Genomic DNA, 13,774 nt, shown 5'->3' with positions numbered 1-13,774 from the left:
AGATCACTACAGAATGAGCCCTAGATCTTCAAAGGAAATTGCATACTGCAATGTATTACAATGCTTAACTGTGTCACAGTCAAAAATGAGCATCCAGGCTTTTAGATTTTGGAAAGAACAAAAGAACAAGTATCTAGGGAAAAGAACCTCATATCAACTGAACTAAGAGTAACTGGACAAGGTTTAGTGGTCAACCCAAAGATAAGAAATTTCCTCTGGTGTAAACACTCATGCATCATTAGCTTTGTTGTTCACAGAGGAGGTCCTTCCCTATCTACTCCCGGCCACTATTTATCAAATTCATCCAACCTTATGGCAACATTAAATCCAGGTTTAAATCCAATCTCCATTAAATCCAATCTGCCTCATCTAGGTAAGTGGCTGAGCTTTTATTGGCTGTTCTGGGGAGGTGTTTCTCCTACTGGAGCTATTTTGTTTTACATGCGTTATTATTAACTGAATCAAACACCTTCAGCATCCGATCTCTACTCCAACAAAGAATAACATGAATGCCTGTTTCCCAGTGCTAAATGGAAATACTCATCACAAAACCAGATCCTTATAATTTAGCATAATTTTTTGAACAAGTGATTGGAGAACAAGTTGAATCTAAGAATATATCAACAAGTGAAGTGGAAGTATTCAAGAAGTCCCCATGTGGACTTCAGCTTAAACCAGTGCCTTGAGCACCTCTTTAAACACAAAAAGAGTATATGTTATTCCCAAAAAACCCAGCAGCAGAAAGATGGCACCTGACTGACATTCTGGAGAACATCAGCAGGCAGTTAAATGGGATTTTGGCATGTAAGTGATTTACCAGAAGTCACAAAAAGGTCATTGTTAGAGAAGGAACTAGATGCAAAATGTGAGGATTTCTAATTATTGAACCAAGAATATACTATTTTTGTATTAATATACTATTAGTATATTAATACAAAATATTAATATTAGTATTTTTGTATTAATATACTATTAGTGTTGGTAAGTACAAGTTCAAACAGTACTAAGTAGTAACATTATTTGTAGTTTTTCCTTGCAACTTGCTTCTTCATTGGGGAGGAGATACCAACTGAGTCACTTACAAAAGTACAGAAGGGTCACTGCTTTGTCTGCTGAGATGATACGATATTGCCACTAATAAACCACAAAATATGGAGAAGAGAACTGGAATATGCTGCCCATCCCAGGAATCCTGGAGACAGAAACAAAATGTTAATAAAAAGGAGACAAAGTACACACCACTTTACCTGACATACAAAAATTATGTATATCACAGAGAACAGAGAAATTAACTACAATTCCAGAAAAATAAGCCAGGGCTTTTTGTACAAAAATATTGTTCCATCTTTATCTACAGATCAGAAATTCTAACACAGTGTACAAGTCTACACCATCTTAATCATTAAACAGTCATTATTTCTCATAACCCTTATGAAGTATTTCCTGCATTCCCTGAGACCACAGATGTGGCAAGCACATTTCTCTCTCTCTCTCAGGATTTTTATAAAGGTGCACAGAGAAAAGCAGAAATAGAAATTGTTTTCTCTTTCACTTCTCTCTGTGCACCTTTATAAAAATCCTGAGAGAGAGAGAAATGTGCTTGCCACACACAGGCTCTTAAGAGCTGTATTAAGTCACTTCTTAATTTTGAACATTACATGTATTTGACTCAAGATTTATTTTTCCTAATGTGCTGAATGCAGATTCAACAGTGGCTTTATTTGTGTTTTCCTGATCTGTACTGGATCTACAAAGATGAAAGAGTTATTCTTTGCTAAAGCTTGTTTGTCTTAAATGTATGTGTTTACAAAAGGCTAATGAGAAGTGCACAAATTCACAGAAAGCTAATGATGTCCTGCAGGTGATAGCATCATGAGAATAACTCCTCTAGGACCTTCTACTCTCTGTGATTAAGTGGAAAAGCCAGCCAACTCTGAATTGGACCCACACATGCTACAATTCATTGTAAACTGAGCATGTCTGCTTATTGACACACACCTGAAATGAATAAACAGAACCAGCATACTGTTTTCAAACAGCATTTCAAGCAAGGAAAAGAGGGCACGTGGGGGGTGTGTATGTGTGTCCCTTGGCCAGGTAACTCTAACTCTCCCCTTCAGATAGGCACACATCTTCAGTTTGACACTACAACCTATTTCTTGCTTTCTTCTCAAATAAATATTAATTAGAAAATACTACTTTACTTTTGCAGCACCAGAAAAAATACTAACATGAGCCATTTTGAGAGATTAACCTACAAGTACATGCAGACTCTGCTAGAAACAAGTCACTTGCACGATATTTTCAAGAGCTGATGTAGAATGGAAATGAAGCTAAATGTCACGTGTTTTCAACCAAAAAAAGGCCCACTAGAGCCGGCACAAATTACACACCTTTTAAAAGCAAAAAAAATCTGCTTTGTTCCTGCATTGCATCTCCTCTATTGACATCACAGCTGAACAAGAATAAAACCCTAGTAAATCAAACTAGTATTTCTAGTTCAGTAGTTGCATACTTTAGTTACTTAATACAGAAGGAAGCAGAGAACAAACCCCATAACACGAATTTTTACAGCGCATGAAGTTTTTCTCACCTTCAGGGCACCATAGCACAGTCCATACAACAATGCTACTGCCACAATACTACAGATAAAACTGTAAAGTGCTGCAAGCAGGCTTGTGGTAGCTGAATATCATAGAAATGAAAAGAAAAGAAAAGACATTGTTATCTTCTTAAGTTAGAATACAAATTACTTCAGTTTAAGGTATCAGCCCCCTAGTTTCCTCTGATGGGAAAAAAAAAAGGCAATTCAAACCAGAGCAGCTAACTGTATTTTCCCCTACAAGTATTTTTTATTAAGAGCATTTTTATGTGGCTTTTTAAATCTCCTTAGTTACTGAACAGCTTTACCATGGGAATAGTTAACTGCAATAGAAACCAGCTGAGGAAGAAGTGACAGACTTACTAGGACAGTAATTCTATTTGTCAACAGAATCAAAATCAATCACAATCAATCAGAAGACTTTTAGGCTTTTAAAAAACCACAATTAAAGTATTCTATACTTAGAGGGTAGGAATAAAAATAGTGTAACCACTAAATTTTTTAACAAACATACTGTTCTTGGCTGCTCCAAATCTCATACTTTTGCCACTGAAAAAACACAACACTCACCATTGCCACCAAAGACATGAATGTCCAGCTGTTCACAGAGATACATCACAAATGTATTCACCTGAGGCAGGAGACCAATGAAGAATACTATAGGGAAACATAGTGTAAACACTACAGAAAAAGAAAGAGTTGAAAAAGTGGTGAATATGAAAAAACCAACATGGTAAGATATTTTTCAGTTTATGTTCTAGGGTATCACACACCCCATTTTAACTCAGTATCACTGAAGTATTTATATTCTAAATTTCTAAGGAAAATATACATTATGTAAACACCTACCTCGATGGCTCGGAACTGACTGAATACAGAGGTCATACAAATCAATAGTACTTTCCTTTTAATTGCTGTAGACATGGACACAAACCAATTCAGGCTTTCCAGTTTTATTTAGCAAAGATCAGCCAGGAGTGTTTACAGATTAGAGTCGTAAGTTTTCACTCATTGTAAGTGAGACTCATCCCAGCCTAACTGCCTGTCTGGGGTTGCAGGAGTAGCCTAACACCAGCCACTCTGACATAAGTGAGGGCAAGCACTCCACCTCCAGGTTTTCTGCTCCTAATAGTATCTGACAGTTTTACTCTTTTCCCCACACCACTTCTAAACATTCTAATCCTAAATGACTGGGTTTTCTGTTTGTTTGGGTTTTTTTAATGAGGACAACTGTATGAATCATGAAAACACCTGAAAATTTCAGGATTTCAGAACACAAAGATAAATGAACGTCACCTAATTTCAATACAGAAAATGGTTATGTCTCCACCTGTACATATAATTTACTTTCCATCTTAGAGAATAGAAGACGCAGAAATCCTCTTCTATGCATGTTCAGATATAGTAGTTCAGATCTAACTCACGTGCAACAGCATATTTTAAGTTTTAAGTTCTGAAGGACAGAAGGATCAAATAATAAAAATAACCCCAGCAGACACAATCTGGCAGTTTAGGGAGGATTTTCTACCATCTTATTGACTTGTAACTTCAGTGACCAAAAGAAGAAACAGACTTTAAAGAATCTTGTAAAGCACCAGAAGTCTCAAATTTCATTTTCTAATTTTAAATGCACAGAATGGTTGGACACTGAAGGACATCACATGAGAAATATCAACAGTGATAAGGATAATGAGAATCTGACTTTTTTCTCTACTCCATAGTAATGCTAAACAGCAATATAATTTAAAAACATGTTGCAAGTCTGGGAAAAACACTGAATCCTGTATTTTTTACTGACACTAATTAGGAAATATAGGACTACAGAGCAGCTCTTCAATACCTGAAGAAAATACTTAATCAGAATTCTCAAGTCAAACATCTATTTCAAATGGTTACTCAAGGAAGCCAACACAGAAGGCAAATAAAGTGTTCTGTTACTGACAGGTTAAAAAGTTGTTTCCCTAAAGTCTGTAATTCAAACTATCTTGGGCCCATTAGGAACGAAATTACTACACAGATATGGGAACACACAATTTTTAAAGACTAGTCCAGCAAAAAGTCAATATTTATGATGCTTTTACAATCCGTAACATCATTGTTTTCTAACAGTGACCAACTAGTCAAAAACATAAAATAATTATTATAAATGTGGAGTAGATTTAGAGTAATTGATCAAGTGCAATAGGTGGGACACAAAATAAAGCATTTATGCTGGTCCTCACTTGTCTGTTGGCAAGGAGACAACATTTATATTATGTAAACACAAAGTTCACCTTGCCCTGTACCTGTTTCTTCCAGTAGCTTTGTCTGGGAACAGGAGAAAAAGCAGCTGAGATTTTTAACTCCCAACGTATGTTTGCCAGCAGCCAGCGTGGCCTGCAGTACACACAAAGCTTTTTGAAACAGTGCTTCAGCAACATTAAGAGATGCTCCAAGGGCAAGTGTATCACATGGGGGGATGGGGTGGGGTGCACAGTGCAGGTTGGTGAGGTGGTATTTTTGTTTGGTGTTTTGTCATGTTGGTTTTTGGGGTTTTGTTTTGGGTTGCGTTTTTTATTGTTGGGGGGGTTGTTTGGTTTTTTAGGTTTTTTTTTTTTTTTAAGTAGAGTAAGCTGTTCTGGTAAACTGATTTTTTAATTGGAAGAACTGCTAAGAAATATAAACCACATATGCTGCTGCAAGATACCTCAGAAGAACAGTAAAACATAAGGATCAAAACCCACTTAGAACTCTTGAACTAAGTAGTTTCAAAAGCTAATGCCAAGATGGACATGGCCTGGTAAAAATGCTACCACATCTTTTAAAACTGGTAAAGACTCACTCTTCAGTACTTTTTAAAAGTAGCTTACTTCCACAGGAGGACACACCACCTACATGTATATTTATGTATTATCTTATGGGGATATGGGTATACATTATGGCAATGACTCCACGTGGTAGAAAAGGGAAGAAAATACTTCCAAAACTGACAGAACATTATCAAGAGAAATGAAGCCAGTTTTTGTATCATGAATGAGTCAAAAGTATCTTCCATCTTCTTTTTTTTATTACTCATACAGAATCAAGTATGCAAGTACATGAAGAGAACCAAAGAATTTGTTCAAAAAGCACCTTTGAAAATGTCTGGACAATTTCTGTTCATAAATATGCAGCTTAGACATTTTTCCTCTGGGCATTTAAACACAGACTTATTAGCAGAGAAAACTGAAAGGGGAAGTAGTATAAGGCATAAAATACAGGATGCTCCTAAAATCAAGTAATAGGAACTAATATCCAAAATGCTTGACTCAGCAATTCTTATTAATCAATTAAAATTTTTAAAAACCCACACTGAGACCAAGTTTTCATTTTTCTTGGACAGACGTAACATTTTAACTGCTGTATTTTGATACAACTGAAAAGCAACTGCATTCAGTTTAGATGAATTCTTACAGATTTTCTTACCCCACCCGAAGCAGGGATCCATAGAAGATCACCTAAATAACTTTGCTCTATTAAATCAATGCACTAAGTTCCCATGATAAGATAGTCTTCAAATGTTTATGTCTCTCTCTCCCTTCTATGGGCTCTGTTTGAGACTACAGGGCTGTTATTATTTTCCTAACAGGGGAAAGGATTGTTGTTTTGGGGTTTACATTGTTTTTTGCATTAGGTTCAGGGGGGTAATGGAGTTAAATGTCATCAGTATTCTGAATGCACTGTGCTGCTCAGAAAACTAAGATTACCTCAAAATGGAAATGCAGCTCAAAAATTGTATTTTTGGTATTACTGATAGGCCTGTTCTGAGAAGAAGCACATTAAATAAGATTTGTTTGTATAATGTTTTTTAAAATTGTGTCTGTACTGTTCTGCCAATTGCTAAATACAAATAACCTGACTTAAGACAACTCCTACTCATTTGCCACAAGCCCCTCCAGAAAGTGTGAAAGAGTCCAAATTAAAATGCTTTTTTAACTACTAAGCAGCTAGGTCAGAGCAAAGGGTAGTGTATGGAGGTCCAAGTTAGATAAGCAAGTTCAAGGATAAGGGTTAAGATAACGGATAATAAAAATTTTAGTAGAGAGCATCTCTGGCATTTGTTACAGGAAAGCTACAGAAGGAGAAAATGTTCCCCTAAAGTTCTACTGTTGTAAAGCAAACAATTCAAATCCATGAAAAAGCCACTCACCTATAACTAAGTCCCTGGCTGACAGCAGCAGCAATGGGTTGGTGAAAGCCATTCCGTACAACCTGAATCTTGTTGTAGATATGTTTCTGCTGCCATAATCCAACAGCCAAATCAGACCACAACACAAACAGAAATATACAGGCCTACTATAGGCTATGATACGATTGTGACCCTGTTTAAAAAGAAACCACAAAAACACCAACAGTTGTTCATTATTAGTGGATAAAGTAACTTTTACTCTTCTGCTACAAATAGCTTCAGAATCAAAATTAATCACTGGTCATCAACTAATATATTGTCACCTCACCATATCCTAAAGTTTTCTTCATAAAACCCTTGAAGCATTGCCTTGTAGTGATACCAGTTTGTGCTTTTTTTGGCTTTGATATAACAAAGACACAACAGTTAGATTAAGCTATATATACCCTTAGTCTCAGCTACATTTTATGCTATGTTGCTTGCAGTACTAAATGCTAGAGAAGCTCTGACTAGGCTGTGTAAGCAACTGAGAGTAAATCAATTTTAAGGAAAAAGGGATTAAATTTTATTACTCAGATACTGCTTCTGCTGGATAGGAGGACAAAATCTCTATTGGTGTTTATAAAAAAACCACTTACACAAAATTAATGACTTGCTGCAGAGGAATAATGCTTTTATACATCTTATCTAGGACATAAAGGTAATATTTTGTCTTGGCAATCTAGCAGATGCACAAACATATTGTGCAATACTAGAAAGTTAACATTTCCATGCTCAAACATTAGTGTTCACTACAGCATTGCAAACTCAGCTTATTAGAGTGAAAAAATAAAGCAGTGTGCACACTAGGACAACTGAACGATCTACATGATTAAAACAGAACATCAAAGCTGTGTCAGTTCATACTAGCAGAGCAAATTACAACATTAAGAATACTTCTCAGTATAATTGCTAGAATAATAAAGATTCCTCAAAAAGCTTATTGTGTCATGGTTCCCTAGCAAAAGCCAGGCTCCAAACAGGAGGACATGATTTGTTAGACACAAAGAGTACAGCAGGGGGAAACAATATCAATTCCCTTCTCACACACTAAGTCAACTACAAGCTTTTTGTGCCCTGCAAGAAGGAACATAGGAGAAATGCCAAAAAAAATCAAACCAAAATGATCAATTCTCTGTGGGAGTTCTGCATCTGCGGGGTTAGTACAGTGGCACATGCCCATGACTTACATGTCGGGGGGAAGAAGAATCTGGCTGAACGCTCTGAAACCAAAATAAAAAGAGAAAAGTTACCCAATCTACAGATAAGTGTGTTTACCTCCCTACACACACCTTCTTGGTCGAGGTTCTTTTAACAATATATATGATTAATTTTACAGTTGTCAAGCCACATTACAGCCTTTAAATAGCACAATGTTGTAAACCATTAAATCTACTTAAAAGAGATGTCTATAACCAAAATTCTAAAAAAATATCCCCAAGCCCCTTTTTTTCAGGACTTTTACTGTTTTTAAACAGGAAAACTTAGGAACTTTAACTTTAAATATAATTTTCATCCTAATAGACAAATCAAAAAATAATCAGTCATTCTTAGATTATAATAAACCATTATCTAACAAATTAATTATCTGATTAAAAAGATGTTTAGATATAATTGCCCCATATGAATGCTCCGAGGTGTAGACACTACAGAAAATTAAAACTCAAACCAATAAAACTTCAAGTTCAGTTTGTAGTTGGTTTTCAACACGTAAGAATGTGCTCCTCTTCATGAATCAAAAAAAAGCATGAGAACAATAAATAAAGGATTGTTTAACAAGCATATGCAGAATGATTCTATTGATGTGACCCTGCATTACTAGCTACAAACTTCCCATGAGGCCAAGTTTACTAATTTCTTTATAAATGATAAGCATGCACATTTTTCCTTAAAGCCCTAAATAACCTGCAACACCCAACTGGATTTTTAACTGTTGTTTGTACAAAGTAAAGTGAAATTAAAGTACCTTCAACAGTGAGTACTGGCAACTGGCTATTACCAGGCAGAACTGGAAGACCCAAATATCCTTGAAAAAGCCCTCTATAAGAAGTACAGAGCCCAGAAATGCAACTAGAATAGCTAGGATGACAGCTAATACATTTTCAAGGATCTCACGATTCCTGTTTTAAAGGGAGAGAAAAAAAAGAAAAAAAAAGGAATTTAAAGCTAACTATGTCTAGAAAAAGCTGCAAAAGAGCAGTTAAGAGTCAAAAATTAACAAGGGTTATGCTACTGGTGGCAAAGTAGTTAAGAATAAACTTGAACTTCTATCGTCTACTAGCACACTGTCCTTTATCAAAGCTAGGAGCTACCAGGATTTCAGTGACAGCTGAAAGCAGTTAGTATCATATGGAATTTTACTTTAAACAGCAGAAGATAACTTCAGCAGATAATTTTAGAAATAATTCAAATGTTCCACAAGAAACAAGGTCTGTAACAGAAATCTATATTCAAAGCCATCCAAAATGATGATAAGCCTAAGAAAAAAACACAAGCATGATAACTTACCTGTGTATATAATCTGTCACTCATGATTTTCTAAAGAAAAAACTAAAAATATTCTCGCTTGAGTAAGATATGCCAAGTGGAATACAGATAATTCCCTATGATATTGCCTGTGCTTCAGAACAGTTGTGAGTATTCCTCCCTGGACAGAATCACTACTATCCTGTTTATTTCAAGGAGGTTCATTACCACAATATAAATACATATTCCAAAAGCTGGCAACAGGAGGATCACCTGAATTTTATTCCTCTAGATCAATGAAGCAAGGACAAAAAGTCACAGTATTAAAAGACTACTCAAAAAATGTTTTGGAACAGCAGGCAAATTCTTTCTGTTTACCAAAAGACTAAGTGCATGCCACGTTGTAGACCCTTTCAGTTCATTTTTGGAGAAGCTTTAAACATTGGCAATGAATCTTTCTATTTGATCATTCGACTATGTTATTGCCCCACGCAGCCAAAGTGAGGGTCGGTTTCCTTTTTTGGTTGCTACAGAAAAAAATGAGAGTAGCCTCCATTATTTTAGAAAAACTACATTCAGTATTAGTCTTTCATTTTTCAGAGCACAGTAAATAAGTATAATTCTCTAAGGATAGTTTTATCTATATTACAGTTTAATAACTGTTTTCATCTTTGCTTTCTGAGGTCTGGCAACATACAAGGATCTCACCTATCAAATAAAGCCAGAAGAGTTAATCTATCAAAATTGATGCTAATCCAAAGTTTAGGCAGGATCCAAAAGCGATAGTACTGCTTGACTTTTTGAGCTGCTTCCTCTTGAGGCTGCATGTGGTCCTGAAGGTCAGGGCTCAGGTCAATATCTTGCTGCTCCAACAGATCTGTATCCATTGTTAGCAGCCTGTTTAACCTGATCTGGGGAAGAGAAAGCTAAAAGAAAGTTAGTATTAACAAAAACTCCTTTATATCAAATCACTGTATAGATACTGAAAATTGCTTGGAAGAAAATTGCTAGAACTCTTCAGTTTCACTTTTGAGGAATTACATGTTAAGCACTGTCACAGGCTTTACTTTTTCTGTCCTTATCACAGCACACGAATAGGACTAGCAGCAATAACAGTTTGTATACAACAACTCTTTGGCATTTCAGCATATGCCTTATGTCAAATGAAAGCATCTTCCAAGCACATCATCCCATTTACTCTGAAACTTCAAATTTGAAGACAAGTAAACTGATACATGGACAACATACACTACAAGAATAATACAATTATTAATTTAAATAAATTACAACACATTTCTTATAGCCAGCATGCAAACGCATGCTGAATGGTTCTTTTTGCATGACAAAGCAATATACTTGTGCACCAGCAGTCAAATTCAAACTCACTGAATCCAGAATACACTCAGAAATGAACCAAAGAAAAAGGTGTGCCCTAAACAGTCAAGTACAACTATTACTTATTTTGTAGTTTGTTTAGAGTTCTCATGAAAATCACAGTAATACTAACAACCATGAAAGATACTAAAGGAGAGTACTCAATGCTAATAAGATACTATAGTACCTATGTATAGTCTAATCCAGTTTCTAACAGGCCGAGAAACATCTTGACGTACAGCCCTTGATTCTTTGGTGATATAATTGTTAAAATGTCCTTTAATCAAAAAGCTTCACAAATGTGAAGGCAAAGAGTAATACTTCAATAGTCATGCCACCTTCAAGTGTCAAAACTACAGGTTTAGTGTTTAGAGGGGCTTTTTCCCTACAATCATCTAAGTTTAACATTCAATTTCTTGATTTGTAAGATTTTATTCATCACTCCTTAAATCATCAGTGTACTTAGCTATGCTTAGCCAGCTTCTCCTTCCTAGAAAAATAATAATGAAAGAACAAGGAGGAACACTCCCTTTCTAAAGGCATTTCAAAAACATAAACCATACTATTTAAGGTAAGCTGTGTCAGAAAACAGATCCTTTTGTGACAATATTTTTTAAAACTTTGTTTTTTAAAAGGTAGAATCGGCATAACATTCATGGCGCTAATAATAAATTTCAGTGGAAATTTCCATTTAGGTGTGTGGGCTGAGCATTTACAGTCACAAATTTGCCTTAAAACAGAATCATCACCTCCAATGGGACTACACTAGCAAACCAAAAGCACAGAAGAGGTAATGCAGCCTCTTTTTTAAAGGCTACCTGTTTGAGGGGGACTGTGAAAAGCAAAGCAAGTTCCGCTAGCAGACATCAAGTTTAAAAAGCACGTTCTTGGTCAAAAGCATGGTCAGGCAAACGGAGGTCTATTGCTCCTCTGCCAAATCCTAAAGCTGTATTTCATTCTCCCTCGTGATTATATCATTAGGTACTTCAACATACTTCTCTTTGGCTTGCCAGCTTAAGAATCACGACCATTTGCACTGTTTTCAGAACATAATATATGACTTCAGAATTAAGAGTACAGATATGTCTGGACTTGACAATAATACAAAAGGTTTCAGATCATAAAATTAAGGAATTATAAAGCTATTTGCAGTATGAAACAGTAAGTGTAAGTTTCTGCCTTGTTTTCCAAGTCACTCCTTGCATATAAATTTAAATTTTGTACAGCAGACTCCAATGACAGATTTCTAAATTCCTTTCAGAAAAATTACTCAAGTGAAGTTTCTTTCGGTCAGAACACAATATTTAGTCCTTCTACTGCCTGCTAACCTCGGTAATGCACAGAAGGAAAACTGTCCAAATTGTACACACTATATTTGTAAACCCTTACAAGGCATCTTAGAACAATTTCTGTGAGTGTTTTTAAAGCACTAGGTTTTAGATCAGAGGAAACAACTAAGTTTTAAAGTGTTATGCAAGAAGATTAATTTGCATGTATATATGAAGACACTAAAATACTAAATACTTTCTCTTCATTCATCCAGACAAAATTCTTTCATAAGAAGAGAGAACTACGACACAGAATGATTAATCAGTGCTATAAAGTTGGATAGTCTTCTGATTCTTCGCATGCTTTAAAAATAAGTAAAAAAAACTTACTAGATCATGTGGATAAAAGCGAACTGAGGTAGAACTCGATACGTGAGAGTCCGTGTCACTACAAGAACAGGGAAAACACTTCAGATTATAAACTACATTTTATTTCAACAGGTCACTCTAATTTTCTACTGTCCCAAATAAATTCTGATACCTTGTGAATCTTATCTAAATATATTTCAGTTTTTCTTTCAGTCACTTACTATAAATGCAAGTACTTACTTAGTCTCATGTATTGTGGTACATTCCACAGCTATAGTAATCCAGGAGACTCTTTAATCTTACACTTAACATTTTCTCAACAGCCAGTCCCTAAATCGTCTAAAAAGAACTACAATGATAGCCATCATTCCACTTGAAAAACAAAAATTTTATATGCTGTTAGCTAGTGATTTGTAAAGATACATCACATCTCTAAAGAAGTGCAGAGGACGCTAGGTGTCCACATGCAGTTTTTCATAATTCTATACTGTTTTTATCAAGATCCCAAAATGCCAAAAACAGTACATACTTAGCACAAGTAAAGTGAGCTACTTAAACTGCTTTTGAAAAACTTAATTTAAACCTCTGGTAAGAAGAGCAAAATTACTTTGCAATTTCCATTCATTAGAGATGAAGAGAAATTTCTCTTACTGTATGAGAGTCCATATCCAACCATTGCTTTTTTCCCCAATTTTGGATAGCTTTTGGATGTTTGCTTTCCATGTAAATCACATGGTTGTAAGACTTGTATCAAATTTATGCAACTTTCCTTCAGTTCCTTGCCTTAAGATAAAAACATTCTTTGTTATCAACTTTACTTCACTCAAACTCAAGTATTCTCTACAGCCGAGATCTGATTATCTGAAGTGTCCAATTTGTTCCTTCCATTAGCACATTCAACTTCAAAACAGCAGCCATCAGCAAAGCCATTGCATCCGGAACATGCAAGCAGTAAAGGCAGGGATTGGCAGCTTTGTGGAAGGAATGCAGAACTTTTTGTCAAAGTTCAATTCTACAAAAGGCACTCGCATACTCTCACAAGAAAGATTTGAAGATGGGACGTTTCATATTCATTACTCCATAATTCCAAGAGCTATTCCACATACATGTGGCAGGAATTACAGCATTCAGCATGGCGCAATAGCTTCAGAGCAATTCTACATAGTGAAGTAGATTGGGGGCAGGTGGGAAGCCACAGGAAGTTTTGGGTTGCTTTTCTTTCTTCTGCCTCCTATCCCTTCAGAGAAAGAAAGGACATCTTTCCAACAGCAGATGAACTTTCCGGTATGTAGCTGGCTATTTCAGCTGCAAGTCAAATTTTAATCTCAGGCATGCTCACACTTCCATTTACTGTTTGATGCCATCTATGAACTTGAGAATAAATTTATCAGTTTACAATGGCTTCACAACTTGGCTTCAATAGCCATTATGGTCAACAGCCATCTAACTTTCTCAAAAATGGGTTAAATTTTTTAACAAAGACTTTCTATAAGCCAACAAAAAATGCAT

At 35.7% G+C, this 13,774-nt stretch overlaps 1 protein-coding gene across 8 annotated transcripts in view; it reads right to left on the bottom strand.

Moving 5' to 3' along the window:
- PCNX1 (pecanex 1) overlaps window positions 1-13,774 on the bottom strand; it is a 90,332-nt gene that overhangs the window by 32,377 nt on the left and 44,181 nt on the right. For 5 of the 8 annotated variants that reach the window (XM_068193284.1, XM_068193285.1, XM_068193288.1 and 2 more), the window contains 8 exons: window positions 12,287-12,344; window positions 9,963-10,180; window positions 8,755-8,908; window positions 7,979-8,011; window positions 6,771-6,942; window positions 3,173-3,283; window positions 2,594-2,685; window positions 1,083-1,192 (listed from right to left, as the gene is read on the bottom strand). In XM_068193284.1, coding sequence (XP_068049385.1) covers window positions 1,083-1,192; window positions 2,594-2,685; window positions 3,173-3,283; window positions 6,771-6,942; window positions 7,979-8,011; window positions 8,755-8,908; window positions 9,963-10,180; window positions 12,287-12,344 — 948 coding nt within the window. The remainder of the gene's footprint in view (window positions 1-1,082; window positions 1,193-2,593; window positions 2,686-3,172; window positions 3,284-6,770; window positions 6,943-7,978; window positions 8,012-8,754; window positions 8,909-9,962; window positions 10,181-12,286; window positions 12,345-13,774) is intronic. The other 3 variants (XM_068193287.1, XM_068193289.1, XM_068193291.1) reach the window with 1 other exon arrangement.

Source organism: Anomalospiza imberbis, chromosome 6 (genome assembly GCF_031753505.1).
Source record: "Anomalospiza imberbis isolate Cuckoo-Finch-1a 21T00152 chromosome 6, ASM3175350v1, whole genome shotgun sequence".
Classification (NCBI taxonomy): Eukaryota; Metazoa; Chordata; class Aves; order Passeriformes; family Viduidae; genus Anomalospiza; species Anomalospiza imberbis.
The sequence above is the reverse complement of the archived record's forward strand: the minus strand, read 5'-3'. Positions and strand labels throughout refer to the sequence as shown.